General features: G+C 27.1%; 1 protein-coding gene and 1 long non-coding RNA gene across 2 annotated transcripts; one reads left to right on the top strand and one right to left on the bottom strand.

The window, feature by feature from the left end:
• Positions 1-1,411: 1,411 nt before the first annotated feature.
• On the bottom strand, positions 1,412-3,098 carry LOC109795108 (UDP-glycosyltransferase 84B2). Its single transcript, XM_020354529.3, has one exon. The coding sequence runs from the start codon at positions 3,025-3,027 to the stop codon at positions 1,621-1,623; it is 1,407 nt and encodes a 468-aa protein (XP_020210118.1). The 5' UTR covers positions 3,028-3,098; the 3' UTR covers positions 1,412-1,620.
• Positions 3,099-18,301: 15,203 nt separating this feature from the next.
• On the top strand, positions 18,302-20,340 carry LOC145958341 (uncharacterized). Its single transcript, XR_014434082.1, has 2 exons — positions 18,302-18,939; positions 19,990-20,340. It is a non-coding gene; the product is annotated as an uncharacterized LOC145958341 (long non-coding RNA).
• The last annotated feature ends 2,039 nt before the right edge of the window (positions 20,341-22,379 follow it).

The following is a 22,379-nucleotide window of genomic DNA, read 5'->3' as shown; positions in this document are numbered from 1 at the left end:
CTATAAATACCAAATTCATAAAATAATCTTATCCAAACCCATCAAAATTTGGACAATTGTTTGAAGTGACTTTTTAAGTGCTTCAAGAATTTTCAAGTGAGTTTTTTTTTTATACTTTTGTCTTCTCCATTTTTTCTCTACTAATAATATTGTATTACTACTCATATATAATATTGTACTACTGTTTCTATTTTATTCCCCCTATTTGGTGAAACTCTAGTACGTAAATGATAGTATTATTGACTTGTTTTGTTTTTCTCTTCATTCTCTTCAATTGAGTTGCTTTTATTTGGATCTATTTAGTTGAGTTTATTCCTCAGATATATAACAAAGAAAATGATTGAAATTTTAATTTTTAAGTAGTAATTTTTTTATAACATGCGTGAAAGGTGAAAACTGAAATTGATATCATGATCTCTACAATCAACTGTAGATCTTCAAAACTTAATTTGTAATCAATTTAGATTTATTAAAATATATATATATATATATATATATAAGATGAATTTGAGTTCGGATTCTTGTGAGTAGAATGAGATGAGAATGAATCTTAGTAGGGGAAGAACTTCTCAACACAAAAACAATCTATCTTCCTTCCTTGAGTTTATTACCGTTATTCTTCCTCCTTTTATGACTCAACAATTATTTTATTTTTTTTTACTATGAATTTTATTTTTTTAATTTTTATATTGTGAAATTAGGATTTTTTTATATTTTTAAAAAAGAAATTAACATAAGACATTGTGATATCTTAGAATTTAATACTAAAAATATTTTTTTGCGAGTGAATAATTGAAAGCAATTAAAATTTTTTAAAAAATTATCCTTGACTCTTTTTAAATTTGAATATATGAAAAAAAAATCTTAAACTTTTATCATATGTCAAAAATTAACAAAATTTTGTAAAGTCTGCAAAATCCCGCAGAATCCATTAAAATCTTAACTAAAAATTTTGCAGAATCTATTAAAATCCTTATTTAAAATCTTGTAAAATCCTATAAAATCTTAAAAATCATGAAAATCCTACAAAATCTTTTAAAGTTCACAAAACTTTTTTTAACTAAAAAAGTCTTTTAAAATCTTAATCCAATACACGCCTTTAAATAACTTTATTTTTTTTGTACAAGCATCTTTACTTTTATTAATTATATGTGCAAAAGAAATAAAAATTCAAGAAAAGGGCCAAAAAGGAAACAAATAACGTTAAAAATAACAATTCTCATTACTTTACTAAACTTTAAAATAAGACTCATTTTTTTTTATTTTTTTAATAAAAAGATATAACTTTATATAATGAATTAACTCTTATAAAGTTAAAGTAATATTTTTTTTATTTACAATTTCATACCGCATATTAAAATCAAGAACTGAATATCAATCTTTAATTAAAAAAATACAGTTACCAAATCACTTATACAAACAATTTTTTATTAAAAAAAAGTCACTTATAGAAAACATATGAAAATTGTTATTATTAAACCACCATTAATACATGTAAACAATGATCTAAACTCACTTTAACAATTGCACCAAGAAATTATAAGAAATGATAAACACAAATTGGGCATAATGCAGCAGCTAGTTAGCGAGCAAGAGATGTAAACATGTAAACGATCAAATTCAAGCTCTATCTGGCTTCCCTGCAATCAAGTCACTGATAAACTGGCTGATATTCTTACTAGAGGTGCCACCATCCTGCAAAGTTTTCCATGCTGCCTCCTTCATTTCCCTTGCTCTCTTCTTAATCTCTTCAGCACTTGGTCCTTCAGTAACACACCTAATGCAACGTTCAATGTCTTCTGCGCTTGCATTCCCATCTTCCCCACAACGCAGCCTCACCCCATTACGAAACACGTTCTCTATGAGCATAGCAGTGGTTGGTTGATCCGTCCAAGAAGGCCAAGCAATAAGAGGCACACCCGCAACCACAGCCTCAAGAGTTGAGTTCCACCCACAATGGCTTATAAAGCCAGCCACAGAAGAATGCATCAGAACCTTCTCCTGAGGGCACCACTTCACCACCAAAACCCTCTCTTTGGTTTCTTCCGAAAAACCATTTGAAAACTCAGCAACGTTGTCCTTATTGGAACCTGGCTTCAGCACCCACAGAAACGACTTGTTGCTGTTCCTCATCGCCGTGGCTATGTTATCCATCTGTGTTTGTGACGTCACAAGCATGCTACCGAAAGAGACATAGATAACCGAGGAAGGTGGTTTATTATCAAGCCACTCCATGCAGGAATCCTCAACACTCCACATATCAACACTGACATCACTTTCTTCCTTCTCTCCCAACAGAAAAGGTGACACCACAGGTCCAATGGGGTAAAAAGGGGTTATGGAGGCCAAGGAATCCACAACCTCCTCCTCAATTTCATAAAACGAAGTACCTAAAACCCATTTCACTTTATCCAAAGCGTTGTATAATTCCCTAGTGAATTCCCTGAAGTAAAAAGGGGTTGAAGGAAGAATGAGAGTAGGAACGTCTCTAACCTCAAACGGTGGTAGCCCTGGCAAGCGCACTATCTCATTGGGGTCCTCCAAATTTGGGAATTGGTCTATGTTCTTGAAGAAACGGTAATAGATGGAATATACAGAAGAAGCTTGGATCCAAAGCAGCGCACAAGGGATACCATGTTCAGCGATCACATCGATGGCCCAAGGTACGAAGGGGTTGACAATAACGCATGAATAGTTATGAACTTGGGTGAGGTCGGTGATGAGAGTAGAGAGGTTTTTGGGACCTTTTTCTCGGATGGTGTTGACCAGTGACTCGCCGTCGGAACGGTCGAACTCGGGGGTGAGTCCGTCGGAGAAGAAGGCGAGTTTGATTTGGGAGTTGACGTCGGAATTGTTTGGGTTTGTGTTGGCGGTGTTGAGCATGCGGTAGCGGCCATCTTCGGTGGTGGCGATGGTAACGTGAACACCCTTTGAGATAAGGTGCTTGGCGAGCTTCAGCATGGGGTTTATGTGACCCTGAAAGGCCATTGTCACCATTAGAACATTCACTCTTTCATCTACAGACATTGTGTGAGAGAAGAAAAATGGTCTTATGGGGTGTGGTGAAAGGCAAGGTTTGATACATAAGAGATGGAACACACGAGACTGTGTATATATACACAGTAAAGAAAATAGAAACTCCTGTACTACCATGATAATCGAATGATTTTGGTACTTTAAATTACGTGAATAAATAAATTTTAAAAAATAAATTTAAAATAGTATAAATTTTAGATAAAAATTTGTAGAAGATAAATCAATCAAAAAGATTAATTCAAAAAAAAATAATCAAAAATTTAATTTTTATAACAATTTTATTTATATGTAACAAAATTAAAAAAATTAAAAACAAAAAATATAATAATATTATAAAAATATTAAAATAAGAAAAAAAATATAATTAAAAAAATAATTTATATTATAAATTAAAAAAATTAACACTAAAAAATTAAAATGTATTAACAAAATAGTATTAAATTATTTAATTATAATAAATGTTACATTAAGATAAAATTTAAAAATATAAAAATAATTTAAAGATATAGAAAATTTTATAAAGATAAATTATTAAAAATAATAAATAAAAATAAAAATAAAACAAGTAATTACAATAAATAAATAAAAAATATGCTTTCCGGTACCGGATGGTACCGTAGAGTTTTCCAAAGAAAATTTAGAAAATGGGCATTTTCGTATCATTCCATAAAAATAAAATAAAAAATATAAATAAATAAATTCATAACAACACTTTCTGGAATATTTAACTAAAATTTATTAAAAATTATAAATTTTAATAAGAAACATTCATTCAATAAGATAATAAATTTGGCCTAAAAACATCTTTCCGTAAGAGTTACTTTTGATTTGTTTAATAATAAAATATTATTTTAATATGTTACGTGTAATTTTAGACCGTTTAAAATAGGGAGAGTTCTTTGTATAGGTAACACTCCTTTGTAAGGTGTTATTGAGTATCAATATATAATTAGTATGTTACATATTTATTATGCTTCTGTCTTATTTTATTTTTTTTTAACTATTAAAGTCAACTTATGTCAGCTATCTTAAATATAAATTTTGTATTTTATATAAGATAAGATAACTTGAGAAGAAAAAGATTATTTTTACACATTGAATCGGTATAAAATGACCAAATTTTGATAAATCATACTTAGAAAAGGAATTAATAAAGATTGTTTAAATTTTTACCATTAGATTAAAAATTATGCGAGTTGATTAAATGTGATGTGACAACATAAAAATTAATAAATTAAAATAAGATATATAGTTAAACAACTTATATTGTGAATACTTTTATCATTTTACTACTAGAAAAGTGTCATTTTTCTATGAATTTTTCTAAACAAAACTATATACAGAATTTTTTTATGAATTTTTTTGTAATAATGATTTCACAAAAAGAATTTATGAATTTATTTGTAAAAAATAATTTACAAATATTTCTTACAAGTTTTTTATGAAAAATAATTTACAAATTTTTTTACAAATTTTACTACAATTTTAATGATCATAGAATTTTTTTTTTATGATAAAAATTTTTAGAAAATGTTTTAAGAATTTTATTTTATTTCTTGCAGATTTTTTTGTAAAAATAAATTTGCAAGTAATATTTATTAAATGGTAAAAAAATTTCACAGGTAAATTTTCATGCGGACTTTACTGTCAATTTTAATCCGCAAGAAAAATAAAAAAAAAAATTAAATTTATAAGTTTAATAATTAAAAGATTTTTAATTAAAAAATATTATTTTACTAAATTATTTATAAATATATCATTATAATTATTTTTTATTAAAAAAAATTTGCGAGTTAATTTTAATTAAATTAAATATATAAAATTTTATAAATGTGATAAATTAATGATACTGAGTTTTAATTTAATGATAATTTATAAAATTTTAAAATTAAAAGTATATACTTAATAAAATATTATTTTACTAAATTATTCATAAATATTTCATAAAAATTAATTTTAACTTAAAATATTAATAAATTAAATATTTATTTTTAATTAAATGTATAAATTAATGATGACGAGGTTTAATTTAATGATAGTTTTTAAAATAAAATTATTTAATAAAAAAACTAATTTTTTAAAATATTAAATATTTTAAGAGTTAAAATAATTTATAATAATATAATTTTGTTGTTCAATATAATGAATTAATCCTATTTCTGAAGACATGATCTAATTAATATTTAAAGAAAACTTTAAGTCTCACATTGATTGGAAATAAAATAATTAAAGAGTTTATAAGTTGGGGCAACACTTACATTACAAGATGAATTTGTATGATTGAGTATTAGACCTATAATCTACAATCTGAGTTTAAAAGATTATTTATCACATGTTAGATATATGGAAGAAAATTTAATATTTCGGATAAATTTATTGTGAGCATTTAAAATATCATACAAAAATTTCTTGCAAATTTTAAAATTCGCAAAAATATATTATCTACGAAAATATTACTTGTAGATAAAATTTCGCAGAAAAAGTCGTATGTAATATAAAAAATTCTAGTAATATTTATATATGTGCATGTAGGAGAGAGAATAAATTTATGACTTAAGCAATTTATTTTTATAAGAACTCTTGCATTAGAGAAAAATTAAATTAAATGAATTGTTTCAAATTGAGGTGGCAAGCATGAATCGACTCAAGTAAAACAAAATATATAATTAAGTAACTTACGTTGTGGATGTTCTTAACACGTGTGTGATGTATGAGAAAAAAAATGTGAGATATTAAAGAGAGAGAGAGAACACATTTATGAGTTAAGCAATTTTTTTTAAGAACTTACCTTAGAGAGAAATTAAATTAAATGGATTGTTTCAAATTGAGGTGGCATGAATGGGCTTAATAAAGTAAAATAAAATATATAGTAACTTACATTGTTGATGTTCTTAACATGTGTGTATGTAGGGGAGAGAATATGAAATATTAAATAGAAAAAAAAACATATTTATGAATTAAGTAATTTTTGGATTGTAACTTGCATTAAAGTAAAATTAAGTTAAATTAAATTGAGTTGGCATGAACTCACATAAAGAAATAAAATAAGTTGTTTATTTGAAAAATATTGGAGATATTACAATGAAATAAAGACCCTATTTAAAAGAACTATAAATAATTTATTTATATTTATCTTATTCTATAAGTGTTTATGAAAGAGTTTATATAATCTTATAAAATATGAAATGAGTAACATCTTATAAGATGTATTGAACTTATTTTGGCTAGTGGGGTTGAGGCACTTCATGCCTCAATTAAAAATAAAATTAAAATAAAAATTAAATAATAAAAGTATATTAATCTGATTGGTGTTATGATTAATTTATTAGTTTTCAAGTTCTTAAATATGATAAAAAAATTATTTTTTTAATTTTTTTAAAATAGAAAGATATAATGGTCAAAAAAATGCAAAGATCAAGGCAGTTACTAAAAAAGATATCCCTTTTATATATTAGTATAGATAAGTTATCTAGTATAATTTATAACTTATGTGAAAACTTGTGAAAAAAATATCCAAATTTAAATTTTGTTACCAACATAAATAGTTTTATTTTATTTTATTTTATTATTTTACTATAAACTAATTTTATTTTTTTTTATTACTCTCTCCAAAAAATTTGTTTTTTCCATTAAAAGTTTTTGTTTCTCATTATTATAATTTGTTCTCTTTTCCTCCAAAAAAATTTCTCTCTCTTTCCCCAGAATTTACATTTCCCTATTATTAAAAAAAAAACTTGTAACTTGTTTTTTTCTCTAAAATAACACATTTGGAATAATTTTTTGTTGATATTTAAACAATATTTTTATAATCATAATTTTATAAAATATATAGAATTGAAAATCTATGGTTCTTAACTTTTAATCATGGTTATGTTTATATAATTGTTTTCTCATATTCTATCATTAATTTTATATTTATAAACTAAAAATAGGTGAATAATGATCAATAATTTTTTATTTTTAATATTATTGTGATGTATAATTTCATTTCTTATAAATATTTAGTTAATTTATATATTTTATTTTTATTTTTAATCAAAATTTAATTTTATAATTTTTAATTTTTAAAATGATATAACATCTTATAAATACTTAAATTAATTATCACAATCTAAATACCTTAAAATTATATAAATATTTATTAATATCTATATTCAAAATGGAACAAGTTATTAAATTTTAAATACATATAAAATAATTTTTTATTACATAAAATTTTTTAAATAAAATTTAAAATAAATTATTTATCCAAATCATTTTATGACGTGATGATCTAAAATGTTAGAAAGAATGTTATTAGTATCTCTACATACACACTAATATAGAGAGAACAATAATATTTAGACACTCAAATACTTTAAACACTTCATTTCTTGTATTTCTCTCCTCTTATCACATAACATACCAATTACATCTATCATTCCTCTCTTTTATTCTATTTCTTTTATATAAGCGTTTGGACTGTTTAGAAACCAAGAAATATTTTCCATATGAAAAAACTTTTAGTAAAAATCTATTCAACAACTGCAAAGGGGAAAGGTTAATAAAACGTATACATAAATTTATATATATTATAAAGTTTTAATTAAGGCGATACGTTTTAGTGTAAAAAAATAATAATAAAAAAAGGATACATTTTTTTATGTAAATATTTTGTTGATCAAACTTATAAAAATCTCTCTTCTCATAATTTTTATTTTTTCTCTTTAATTTTTTGTAAATTTATTTTTCAAATAACTCACACCTTTAAAATAATTATTTAGAAATACTCACATCTTCTAATTATTAACTACTTACACATCTTTAGTATTAATTATTTTTATTATTTGTTTTACTTTTTTTACATAAAATGCACATAGGCACAAATTACATTTTTACTCTAGTAATAAATAATGTAAAACATAACAGAGAAATAAAAAAAAATGCTTAAATATTAAGTAATTTATAATTTCTCTTTATAGTTTACAAGATATAATAAAGCAATAATAATTATTATACAATATTACATGAGAAGGGATCCATTTATTTTAAGAATAAGTCTATCTGCACTTATTTCGTTTAATAATTCATGCTCTATATCAAATCTCAACAATCCAATAATTGAATTTAAAGTTCTTAATGCATTGATCAAATCTGTAAATTTTTAAAAAATTTGAAAATCATTTGATACTCTGTTTCATTATCCTCAACCAAACAACTATTTAACTATGTCAGAATATCCTCCACCAAAACATCACCATCTTCTGTATGGCCAAAACACTATGCTGGCCCTCCAACCTGTAACACTGTGTTGTGAGTAGAATGTTTATTTAAAATTAATATTTAATTGATTCATGATAATTTAATGTCTTTGGTGTTTTTAAAATTCTAAGAATTAATAAATTTTTAAAGAAGTTGTTTAGAGTTGTTCTATATTGAGGTCAAAATTGACCAAATTTGGGAGAATGTATATAAGGATTTTTGAGGATTTGAACTTCATAAGTTCATTTCTTAGAGTTTTAGAGAGAAATTTTTAGAGATCTAGGCTTTGGAACTGAAGGAATTTTCTTCTCTTCTAACTTCATGAAAGTGTCTCAATCCTTTCCCGAAGTAGAGATTATAGTATAAGTTAAGATTCAAGCAAAGGAACCAAGAATCAGACTTAGAGGTTGTCGTGCGATGAGTTCTCGTAAAGTCTCATTTTTCATCTTTCTTCCCCCTTTTCCTTGTTTTTGGAACACTGGAGATGAGGAACGCTTGTAAATTAATCTTTTTGTGTTGTATGATTATTGCGTTAATTTGTCCATTGGTGGCTTTGGTGTTGAATTGAAAAGTGAAAAACCTTGATGTTTTAGGTTTTGTTTTTGAGTGTTTTGGATCAAAGGAGAATTGATGATGCAAGAAATTGTTGTTGTTGTTGTATGTTGTAAATCTTATGAATTATAAGGTATAGGGTTTGCATGTTGAGATGGTATGAATTGATGAATGAATTTGAATAGAGAAGTGTAGTTTTGTGGGTGAAAACTTTGTTCTCCCTTAGTGCAAGTTTATGGTGCCCAATGCTCATTCATGAACAGATGAACATTTGTTCATAATCGTACTCTCACCCAATGTGAATCCTATTTTCACGATTTTCAAATTAATGCTTTTATATTATATTGTAAGATGATGGGATGAATTATTATGAAGTTATATTTATACTATGTTGCGATGATTAATGGATCATGTTATAAAAAGTTGAAAATAAAGTGTATTAAATGTCTTAAGTTGAAAAGGATATTATTCCAAGTGTTGTATATGTTGTGTTAAGTTGAACTGTGTTGCGATATGCATGATGTATGTTGTTGAGTTGTGTTGTGTTGTGAATCTAGGACTAGAGGAGAGATTGTTGTTTCGAAAGTTGAAATATCCTATTATGTGGGTATGTGTTGTGATACTCTGAGAGTTCAAATGTTGAAAAACCTTTCTTGAGTATGTTGTTTCTTGAAGTGGAGTGTTGAGTTTCCTGTAAGTCCTTAGATATAATATAGGGTAATTAAGGTCAAGCTATATTATTTATGTTGTGACCTATTGAGTAAGGTATAAAGTCGAGAGGTAAAATCTTAAACTAACAACAACAAAAATGTGTGGTATATATCAAAATGATAATTAGCAAGCTAAACCCATATGTGACTTGATTAATACATGTAAAGGTTGTGGCAACCCTACACCCTAGTTATATTGTGCCTAACGATTAGTACTGAACTTTTATAATTTAAGTAGAAAAATTTGAGAAAGCAATGTTATGTTGATATTGGATTGATATCCAAAGTTGTGTTGTATGACCTAGATATTATGGGTCTTTATGTGTTATGGTTCGGTAGGGTTAAGTCACTATACTCACTTGTATTGTAAGAGATCTCTTAGTTAAAATGTGTGACAATGCATATAAATATTGTGTTGTAAAGAAGATATGTTGTAAAGTTGTTAAGTTGTTATGTTGATATGTTGTTAAGTTATACAATTATTTGGGTTGTCAGATTGAGCTTTAGTTGTTGTAGTGTTGTTATGATGTTGTTTAAATAGTTAATAACTATTGCTTCAATATTATAAGTTGTTTAATTGTATACAATATTACCTTTATTTTTTCATGTTGAACTACAATGATCATATTATTTTGGAAGTAGGGCAGGATTAGGCCAGAAGGCGAGCAAGATGCTAAGCTAGATTAGTGATGGCTTGATTTTGGTGGAGGTTGCTCTTAAACAACTAGTTATTATTTGATCGACAACTTAGGAATTTTATGTTTTGCAATTTGATATTTGTGTTTGTGTGTGCATGTATATATGTATGTATAAAGCACCACAACTTTAGAGCATCACAACTCATATTCATACAATGAGATATTTCAACTTTTAAAAACAATGCACCCTTCTCTAGTTAATAACACAACTAAGCAACATGCATCATGAGTCTTCTCAACGAAACTCAACTCAACACAACATATCTACTCATTCAACACAAATTTGCAAGAATTAGAACAATATCCAATCAACGCAAATCATCTCAACTTACTTCATATAAATATTCTACAGCATGACCTTTCATCATAAACAACATAATACAACACAACTCCACAATTATCAAACGTGCAACATCTCATGATAAGTAAAAGCTTAAAATATAAATGAAGTATAAAATAGAGTCCTAGTTGGGCATGAGTAGTCTCTCTAGGCTAGCTAAGCTCTCTAGAGCTTCTCGCCTGGTGACACTACTCTCACTAAGCAAAGGAAACACTCTGTGGTTTTCCTTGTTAGGTGGGCTTTTGCTTATCAAATGAGCAAACTTCTTTGGAGCTCATCATTAGGCGGTCAACAACTCATTGAGCAATCATATCATTTTATGGGTTCTCTTATGGGGTGACCATAACTCACAAAGCGAGCAAAACCTTTTGTGAGTTCTCTTGTTGGACGTGTCATGCCTCATTGGGTGAGCCCTAAAAGAGACTACTATAGTCATTTTCTCGTTGGGCGACCATCACATTGTTGAGCGACATGCAACTCATGATCCATCATCTAATCACTTTATACAACTTATAAAATCAAGAAATTATACCACATGCAACCAATTAAAGATTCAAGAATATCAATTCTTCTTTCACAACCATCATAAGCAACTAAAAACCAAAAGCACCAAGGATATCAATCCTCAATTCAATACCAAAGTCACCAATGGGAAAAACTAATACAACAAACAACTCATACAACACAAAAATAATTAATTTACAAGTTTCCATCACCTCAATACTCCAGAAATCAAGGAGAAGGAAAAATAGCGAGAAACCCCAAACCTTTTGTATGACAACTTCCTGTTGTGATTCTCAACTCCCCATCTTTGAATCTCTACACAAACAACACAAACTCTACTTCAATGAAGGATCTAGATGTTCCAATGAAGTCAGAAGAAGAGAAGATCTTCCTTAGTTTCAAAGTTTATCTCTCTAAAATCTCTCTCTTTAAAATACTAAGAAATAACATAAAATTTAAGTTATCTGAAAATCTTATATATCTCCCCTATCCTTGGTCAACTTTGACATTAACCCATAACAACTCTAAACAACTAAACTCTTAATAATTTGTTAATCATTAAAGTTTTAAAAATACCTCAAAACAACGTAGCAACACATATACATATAATCACACTACATGCAATGTATAAAACATACAACACACAACACAATAATACATATGAAATCAAAATACTTTCACAATTTATTAGAATATCAATTTTAAAAAATCTATTTAAAGAAAATAGTTTGTTCCAAAGCATTTTAAATTTATAAAAAAAATAATTACTCTCTTAAAATTCTTAGTCAAAACATAAGATAAGAGTATGTTTCAAAAACTTGTTTTTCTTATTTTGAGCTACTTTTAAAAAACATTTATAAGTTATTTTCAATAAATTTATTTAAATATAAATTAATTTTAATTACACATAGCACATTCACGCGCACACACAGGTTTGTATTGTATGTGAATTCCCTCACGTTTGTATTATATGTGTATGTGGATTCCCCTCATGTGCGTTTGTATTGTATGTGATTCAAGAGGGGATTTGCCTTTAATACATGGGAGTTGCTACGGTACCTTCAAAGATCGAGGGGTTTCAATACATTTTTTTATGTAAATTCATAAAAATTTTTAAAAAAATTAATTTAATTATAAAATGAACCTCTCAAATAAGATGGGTACCATAGAATTTCTCATTTCTATATCCAGTAGTAGTAACCTACTTCCCAATCTATTAATTAATAATTTCCATATCCAGTAATAGTATAGACGACTGCTTGACTGGTCATCACCACGAACGCAGCCCTCTTCCCTCGTTTCTAACACATATTTGTTCATTTTCTTTTATTGCACTCAATTATATACCACACTCATGCTGATTTTTCATTTAATTAAATCAGGACCTATAAAGCACCGATACTTCAATTTGTTTCATGTATTCAATACGATATTTTTAAATATTTCATCAATACGTGTCAATGAAGTATTCTAGCCTTTAAAAATATTATCAAAATTTTATTCAATTTCAATACTCTCAGATACTTCACTAATACTTATTGGTGATACATATCGATAAAGTATTCAAATTTTTTAAAAATTATGAAATATCCATTACAACTAAATAAGATATATAAACATGTTTAATATAGAAATATAGAAATATTAGTCTTTGATGAACTGTAAATAAAAATTGTCTTCTATATAAATAATTTTAAGAAAGAAATGAAATTGATAATATTATTTCTATTTATAAATAATAAAAAGTAATTTATGATGAAATAATTTATAATTTATTTATTTTTAGTAATGTAAAAAATGTGTTTTTAATTTAGATTTGCAAAATAACATTATATATTTAATGTTTATGAATTTTGATCAAAATTATAAGTACACAATTATTATATTATATGAACATTGATATATATGACAACATCTTACAAGTATCATATCTTATATATTTTAAAATAATCATATCGTTGTATACGTGTTGTATCTTATACACGACACAAGCTAAATAAATAATCCAACTTGGTATTTTCGTTTGGTTCTTTGAATTAAAGTCTTGGTCTTCTACTTGAAGCAGCTTATAGAAACTTCCCAACGACTGCACAAACTGTCAAACTTCTCCAACCACTCCAACACAGTGGGCACCAAGGAAAATCGAGTGACATGTCACATGAGTTTTACTACCAACTTACACAACTTGGACCCGCAATTCCTCCATTTTTATAATTCTTCCTTGCTCTTTTTCTTGAATAAGCATCAAACCTCTCTCTTTTTCTAAATCGAATCAAATTGACTTTTATAATTTCGAACCTCCTAAGTTGTTTCCTCCTCGAGAAAAATCATTTACTCACGTTGTTTGAAGTTTGAATATAATAGAAGAAAATATATACACTAAATTTTGGACTGCTTCCACATTGGAACGTGCGTCACCGCATGCTAGGATACAATTTAGTCAAGACATCATCCCCTATAAATAGGACCCCATGCTGCACAAGTATCAAACACAAACAAAATCCCTTCTCTTTCTCTCTCTCTCTCTTGTCTCTCATATTCCCAAACAAAGACACCAACTCTACATTCTTAATTCCCTTTCTATTTTTAACGTTATTGAGAAACATGACAACAAACATGTTGAAAATTCAGGCTTTCTTTGTTCTCACCTTGTTGGTTAACTCTGCGTTGATGGGCCTAGAAGCCCGTCCACTGAGCATCATTGGGACAGGAAACTCGGGCACCGGAGGGGAAGTGGTGGACTTGTTTGATTGGTTATCTCTGGGAGCAATGAAGGATTCTGGGCCAAGCCCAGGGGTGGGACACAAGTTCACCAATAGTGACACCCTTGGTGGAATCAAGGACTCGGGTCCAAGCCCAGGAGGAAAGGGTCACAAATTTACCAACAGTGAAACCCTTGGCGGAATTAAGGACTCTGGTCCCAGCCCTGGCGTAGGACACTAAAATGTCCCCCACACCCTTCGGTTTAAGGGACAACGATGACCACACGTTACCCTATACTTGGCAAATAGTTCTCAAGAAAATATATACGTAGTTGGAAAATAAGTTTCATGTTAATTGATTCCTTCATTTCTTCTATGTAGTCGGAAAATATGTATCAGGTTAATTGATTCCTTCGTTTCTTTTCTGTCTACATTTTTTATTTCACTTCATTGATACTCCTATATATTCATGTACTGTGGTTCAGATAGTTGTGTCGTAGTGTGAATGGTAATTGGTAAAGTAAGGACAGAGTAATGTATGCAATTCACATGTACAACTGTACAATTATTTATGGAATTATGGCATTCAAGTTGATCAATCATTTTGCTTATGGCCGTAATGACTAATATATAGGTCCTATGGTCTGAGTGTATTTTTCAAACTCACGTCCACGTGAAAACTATTGATGCTCAAAGGCATAACAAAGTGAAATCAAATACGTAGCAAGAAGTAAACTCCATGAGAAATAGTGGTAGTATAAAAATAAGATGAATCAAATTTATTTAAAACATTAAAACTATGTTACGTAGTTTAACATTTAAAAAGTTAGTTAAATGATCAATATAAAAACTAAAATATGTTAAATTTAATTTATAAAAATAAAGATGGATTCATTTTATTTCTTAATTTTTTTTCTCCAATCAAAAGTTTATCCCATAGTTAATATATATTTATTAATATGAGTATGGAACATTAAAAGAAACAACTTTTACTCCAACTTTAACACGCGTGAATTCACTCATTTAAACCTAAAAAATAAATGATTTAAGAAACACGGAGGAAAAAAGAAATGGATTGCACCCTTAATAATAAACAGGTGTATGCTTGATCCTCGATATCTAGATCGTGTTTTTTTTTTAATATTTTTCATTGAAAATTAAATTTAATTCCTCGCACATAATTATGTGTTAAGCCAAAACAGTTAATTTAATATAATTAGTTTATTTTTATTTTGAAGTCCTTTCGAGCTCACCTTTTTAGAGGTTTTAAGACTATATTTGTAAATCACAAAGTCACCGGACATTAAGACGAATTAGCATCAACTATAATTAGTACTTCCTTCATTTTAAAATATCAGTTATTTCGAAGAATATGTTTTAGTTCTGAAAAATGAAAAGCATTACTTTTTCACTTTACTTTTATCGTTATGTATATTTATTTAATGAAATAAGGATTATATAATCAAGAAATTAAAACAAAATATTAATCAAATGTACTTATAAAAAAAATGAAAATAATCAATAATTTTTAATTATTATATAAAAGCTCGGCTAATCAATTATTACTTCCATGCATGTAAAGGTATTAATTTTTGAACACTACTATTTGTTACGACTGAGATTTCAAAAAAAAACACACGTATTCATATTTTATTGGATGGAGATAATAAATTTAAAAATAAAATATAAATGAGACGGGGATTAAATTAATGCAATTTTTGTATAAAAATTTATGACATTTTTATTAATTTCTAATTAGTGCTTTATAATATTGGTACTAATAAGCATTTTCCTTAATTTCTAGCAAGTGTTTTATGTATAGGTCATGACTCATGAAATTCTCATGGCAAGCATGCAAGAACAAGCAGTGAAGTCAAAGAGGGCATGCAGTGACGTCTCATAATACTTCTTGACTTCTTGTGCATTGTTCATTAGTTTGACCGGGCGACGTAAGAGGCAAGACATTCCCATCTTTCTCCCTTTTCAACAAAATAATCTCTCTCCGTTCCCTCTCTATATATTTTGTTGAATATATATTTACGTGAATTTAGGAACTTATCAGAGTCGGTACATATGTCTTAAATTAAAAAATAAATAATATAGAAATATTTAAATTACACATGAATTTCTCCTATCAATCGGTATTGAGATAAAGACTAACATCTTTATAAAATATAAATATAAACAATTATATAAGAAATCATTATAAGAAAATGACGATTTTGCGATGATTATATGGCCTACATTGCGACGGTTAGAACTGCCGCAAAGACAACATTGCGACGGTTTGGGAACCGTCCCAGAATTGTCCGTCACCAGACAATTTTGCGACGATTATCAGAACCGTTGCACAAATCGTCGCAAAATTGGAATTGTGACCCTTTAATCAACTGTCGCACAAAATGCCTATATATTAACATTGCGACCCTTTCATCAACTGTCGCACCAACTGCCTCTAAATTAATATTACGACCCTTTTTTTACCCGTCGAAAATTATAATTTTTTTTATGTTAATAAATTTATTAATGTAACAATCCTCATATTTGGCCTTTCAAGGGTTCTATTTCACGATATTTCACTGTTTAGCATGTTTTATCCTTACTTGTGCAATTTCTGGGAAACTTCCCAGAAGGTCACCCATCTATGTACTACTTCAGGTCAAGCACGCTTAACTGTGAAGTTCTAATGAGTAAGCTACCGAGATGTATATGTATGTTGTCAGTATAACTTGTACAAATTAATTCATTTAAGTCATCCTCAAATATACAATCTCATATTTGTACTATAATAATAATATATAATAATTTTATATTACGAATAATAATAATAATAATAATAATAATATATTTAGTTATTCTTTATTTATATGTACTTACTTTTATAATTAACATCTACTTATTTCTATTTAAAATTATAATTTAAATTATTTAATTTTATAATTTATAATGATAATATAATTTATAAAATTATAAATATTTATTTATTACATACTTATAAATTAAATTTTAATATTTTAAATAAATTATTAATTAATTTAATATATTTATTTACCTTAAATCAAACATATAAAATTCAAAAAAAAATGTATTTATCCTTGTTTTATTTTCTAATTATCAACTATTAATAAAATACTAACTTAAAATTTTATCTAATTATATATAATATTCTCATATCAAATTTAAAACCAGATATTAGTTATACAAAAATATTAAGATTATATAGTAAATTGTCAATAAGATTTTAGTTAAACAATTTAAAATAATTAATGTTTCAATTATATTTTTAATTAGAAAATAATTTATTCCAAAAATAATTAATTTTTTTATATTAATTATTAGTAAAATTTAATAACTTTTAAATTAATTGGATCGATGAAATTCAACACACACGATGAGTTATTGAGCGAAATAACTTTACCAAGAGTTATTTTGTAAGTTATCTTAAATCAAACATATAAAATTAAAAAAATGTATTTATCCTTATTTAATTTTTTAATTATCAACCATTAATAAAATACTAACTTAAAATCTTATCTAATTATATCATAATATTTTCATATCAAATTTAAAACCAGTTCTTACATTTTCGACAAATATAAATTTTTATGAAATATTCCATCAATAATATAGTTTTTCCTACAAAAATTTTCTCATCGAAAATATAAATTTTCCGACAGATTTAATTTTATTTTTATAAGAAATCATCTTCGATTAATATAACATTTTGTATATATGATTAAAAGATTTTCAATTTAACGGTTAAATTTACAAAATTCACATTTAATATAAAGTTATTGAGCGGTGTAACACTTAGTAAAATTTACACCGATGTAATTATAAACCCCCTCATATATATATATATATATATATATATATATATATATATATATATATATATATATATATATATATATATATTAATGTGACTTTTACTAAGTATTACACCGCTCAATAACTTTATATTAAATGTGTATTTGGTAAATCCAATTGTTAGATTGAAAGTTCATATCTCTCATAGATTATATATACAAAACTTTATATTAATCCAAGATGATTTGATACTTCATTTTTATAAAACAAATTGATGTAATATATTCATTTCAAAATACACTAAAATATAAACACTTTGATTACCTTCGAGTTGTTGTTCAATTTTAACAAAATTTGATATACACTTATAAAGTGATATGAACTTTCAATTTAATGGTTGGATTTACAAAATTCACATTTAATATAAATTTATTAGGCGGCATGATACTTAGTAAAAGTTACAACGGTATAATTATAACCCCTATATTATATACATATATACAGGGACGGATGCACGTTTGGAATAGTAGGGCACTTGCCCCCACTACTATTTGACATATACATAATTTTTCTATCTAAAAAAATAATATATTTTAAAAAATAAAAATTATATTCTAATAAAATGAAAATATAGATTCAGAAAAAATGTTTATTTATTTGATATCTGTCAAATTTTTGAAATAAATTAATTCTCATGTGATAAAAAAAATTTCTTAATAATGAATTAATTTTTTAAAAAAGTTTAATTATAATATATATGTAACACCCAAATTATTATTATTTTTGTTAATGGAATTTTCGTAATTTTAATAAAGTTATAGGGATATTTTGGGTTTCGGAACGGGCCGTTCCAAAAGTGGAACGGGCCGTTCCAAATGTTGAAAATGTGAGGTTTTTGTAGTCCCAGAACGGGCCTGGAACGGGCCGTTCCGGTATGGAGAACGGGCCGTTCCGGAAGGAGAACGGGCCGTTCCGGAAGGAGAACGGGCCGTTCTTCTGAGATTGAGAACGGGCCGTTCTGATTTCAGAACGGGCCGTTCTGGTTTTTTGGGAACGGGCCGTTTCGATTTTGGAACGGGCCGTTCCAGTTACAAATTTTGCCCAGATTTGAAGGATCCGGAACGGGCCGTTCCGAAATCAGTACGGGCCGTTCCGGGTGCGTCAGATTGCCTATAAATAGGGGCAGGGGGGTGAAATTTTTTATACAGAGGAAGAAAGTGAAATTTTAGAGAGAGAAAGAGAAGAGAGAGAGAGAGAGAGAGAAAGAAAGAGAAAGAAAGAGAGAGAGAAAGGAAGAGGGAATCCAGAGGAGGAGGCTCTGCCTAAGTTCAGCTCCGCTTATCCAGGTAAGGGGGGAGTGAGAACCTCGCTCAGGGGTGTAGGGATAATTGTTGGATAGTTGTTTGTCGGATTGGCCCCCAATCCTTTGTCGTTATTCTGTTTAATTTCTATTTACTCTACTTTGTTTTTTTTGTTGGAGGTGCCGTTGTTCTGTCTAAATTTCTATTTACTCTACTTTGCTTTTTTGTTGGAGGTGCCGTTGTTCTGTCTAAATTTCTATTTACTCTACTTTGCTTTTTTGTTGAAGGTGCCGTTGTTCTGTCCGATTTTCTATTTATTCTACTTTGTTTTTGTTGAAAGTGCCGTTGTTCTGTCTGATTTTCTATTTACTCTACCTTGTTCTTTGTTGAAAGTAATAAATGAATATGAAATTAATGTTAATAATAAATGAGTTTTAATATGAATAAGAATGCTCTCTGGATCTCTGTGAATACCTATGCGGACCTTAAGAGGAGTATTGATGACATGACCATGTGAAATATGGACAAATGACATGAGACCTAAGAATTGACTATTGAGACAAACTATGATTATGAGACTATGACAAATGAGGACATGATGTACTAAATGAAATCATGTAAAAAGTTAAATATTGAGTCAATGAGATTATGATGGTATGACATGCATCATATGCATATATTATTCCAGGTGTGCCGCTGAGGCCGCATACCAGTGATGTAACATGCTAACAAGGTGTATCTTAGGGTCACCAGTGATGTAACTTGTAACCAGGTGTACCTTAGGGTCACCAGTGATGTAACCAGGTGTACCTTTGGGTCACCAGTGATGTAACCAGGTGTGCCTTAGGGTCACCAGTGATGATATGTGAAACTTCCTTATGGCGCCACATGCATGCATTTATAAGTCAAGATCATGACATCATTGCATGATAAATGAATATATATGTGATATTGATGATGTATGTGTATTATTTATAAGTGACTTATATTTGTTGTGTGTGTGAGTGCTATCTAGCCTTTATTTCTGCACCTGAAACTGAGTGAGATGTTTCTCACTCCCTTGTTGTTTTTGTATATGTTTAAATTATGTTGCAGGTGATCAGCATCATGAGGATGTTGGTGATGAGGCTTAAAGGCTTCAATTGGGCATGCTCTGATAGGATGTGACATCGGGGCATAGTTATTTTAGTTTAATATGTTATTGTTTTTATAACTTTAGTTTCTCTTCTTTTGTAATTTCTAACGAAGAAATAACGTAGATAACATATATAATTCAAGGAAAATATATGTTAAGAATTGTAATTTGAACGTTCTTGATAAAAGACCAAGATGTACATTTTTGTTATATTTTTTATTATATGATTTGGGAGTATAAATTAATTCCTAACCAGGAGGCACTGCCACCTTTACTGGAGTTAATTTATATTTCCTTTATTATTATTTGTATATATATGATTTCTTGTTTTACACTAAATTGTATTGAAAATCTTAACTTCTTTTCTTTTATAATTTTTACACTGGAGTTATGATTTATGAGTTACGAATGTGAATCTTCTACCTTGTTATATTTGAAATATTTGTCAACTATGAAAGATTTCATTTACCCAAAAAGAAGATAAGAAATATTTTATTGTTACATTTGTTGTATATTAATAACGGGGTAGAGGGTGTCACAATATATGTATATATATATATATATATATATATATATATCTTAATATTCACATATATAATGTAATATATTAAAATAAATAATTTTTTGATAAAATAAAATTTGTACCATGCATGTTTATCTTTTGTGTTTTTTATTTATTGTATACGTTGATTGAAAAAATCAAAATAGTAAAATTGTATATATTGATTAAAAAAATCAAGATAAGAAAAATCAAAAGATTTATGTTCCATTTAGAATTGTTATTATAAGATATATTTTAAAATAAATTATCATCTAAAAATATATATTAGATATTAAAAAAATATTTATATCATAAATAAATTAAACTGGATTTTTATAAAATTTAACATATTTATTTTTATATTTTTAATAGTGTTAAAAAGATGGACATTTAAAATAAAATTTATAAAATTTAACATTGTAAATTATTCAATAATATGTGATCTGATAACTCAAAAATTAAGTTATAAAATGATAATTATATTTATTTATATACTCTAACACATCTTACATACAAGATAAATTTATAAGTTTGTTTAAAGATAAATTTATATTCTAGTCACGATTTTGAAATTATATAAAGAAAAAAAAATCGTGTACCTCATGTTAAAGGAAGTATATATAAAATTGTTAATAAAATATATTCATTAAGATAATATACATAATACTTTAAAAAAAACTTTTAAATTCTAATAAAAAAATTGTCTTGTAGATTGCGACGGTTTATAATAAACCGTCGCAATGCTGAAAATTTTGCGACGGTTTATGACTAACTGTCGCAATGTTAAAAACAATTTGTGACGGTTTATGATTAACTATCGCAATGTTAAACAAATTTTGTGGCGGTTTACAATAAACAGTCGCAATGTTGAACAATTTTGTGAAGGTTTATGATAAACCGTCGCAATGTTAAACAAATTTTGCGACGGTTTTGAAAAACTGTCGTATGAAGGGTCGCAATATCAAAGCGACGACGGTTTCTAGATAACCGTCACAATTTGTCCGTCGCAATTTATCATTTTTCTTGTAGTGAATATTATATCTTCTCTCTCTATGTGCATGTGTATGTGTGTGCATATTGTATAAGAAATATTATGTCCTTTTAATGTGTATGTCTGCGAGTGTATATATGGGTATGTGTGTATTATATTAGAAATATTATATCTTCTCTGTATGTGTGTCTTGTTTATATTATATAAGTGTCATTTGATATAACATTGATTTGAATTATGTATGTTAATTTAACACTAAAATATAAATAATTTTTAGTAATATTTAAAAAATATTACTTAATTATGTATAAATGTTACTAATTTGTTTTAGTAACATATTATTAAATATTGTATATATAGTCCATGTTGTTAAAGATTTTTAATAACATTTTTTATATAATTAGGTAACATTTTTTAAATGTTAGCAAAGTAGTATTTTTGTAACATTTTAATGTTGTTGCCAATATTTTGTTAATTTTATAAAATGATAATTAATTTTAATTTAGATATGTTATTATCAATTATTATATTTTTATGCCTCTTAAACTCCTAGGAATTCTTTTAAGAAAAGATTAAAGATGTTCTTAATTAGTTATCACTAATTATATATAAAATATCAAATTTCATTCATCTTAAGTATAATTATATGGTTATATATACTCTGTATGAATCATTAATCTATTCGATGTGAGACTTTAATTATGGGTAACAATTAGATGTAAGAGAAATATACTTTTTTTACTCGATGTGAGACTTTGATTTTAGAAGCAATTATAGTAACATTTTTCAAAAAAAATGTTGCAAAATAACCTATGTAA

The sequence above is a fragment of the Cajanus cajan genome, chromosome 5, assembly GCF_000230855.2.
Source record: "Cajanus cajan strain Asha chromosome 5, NIPB_CcT2T_4, whole genome shotgun sequence".
Classification (NCBI taxonomy): domain Eukaryota; kingdom Viridiplantae; phylum Streptophyta; class Magnoliopsida; order Fabales; family Fabaceae; genus Cajanus; species Cajanus cajan.
The sequence above is the reverse complement of the archived record's forward strand: the minus strand, read 5'-3'. Positions and strand labels throughout refer to the sequence as shown.

Bases quoted from the DNA above. Each gene is read 5' to 3' on its own strand.
- LOC109795108 (XM_020354529.3), bottom strand. From the start codon at position 3,027: ATGTCTGTAGATGAAAGAGTGAATGTTCTAATGGTGACAATGGCCTTT.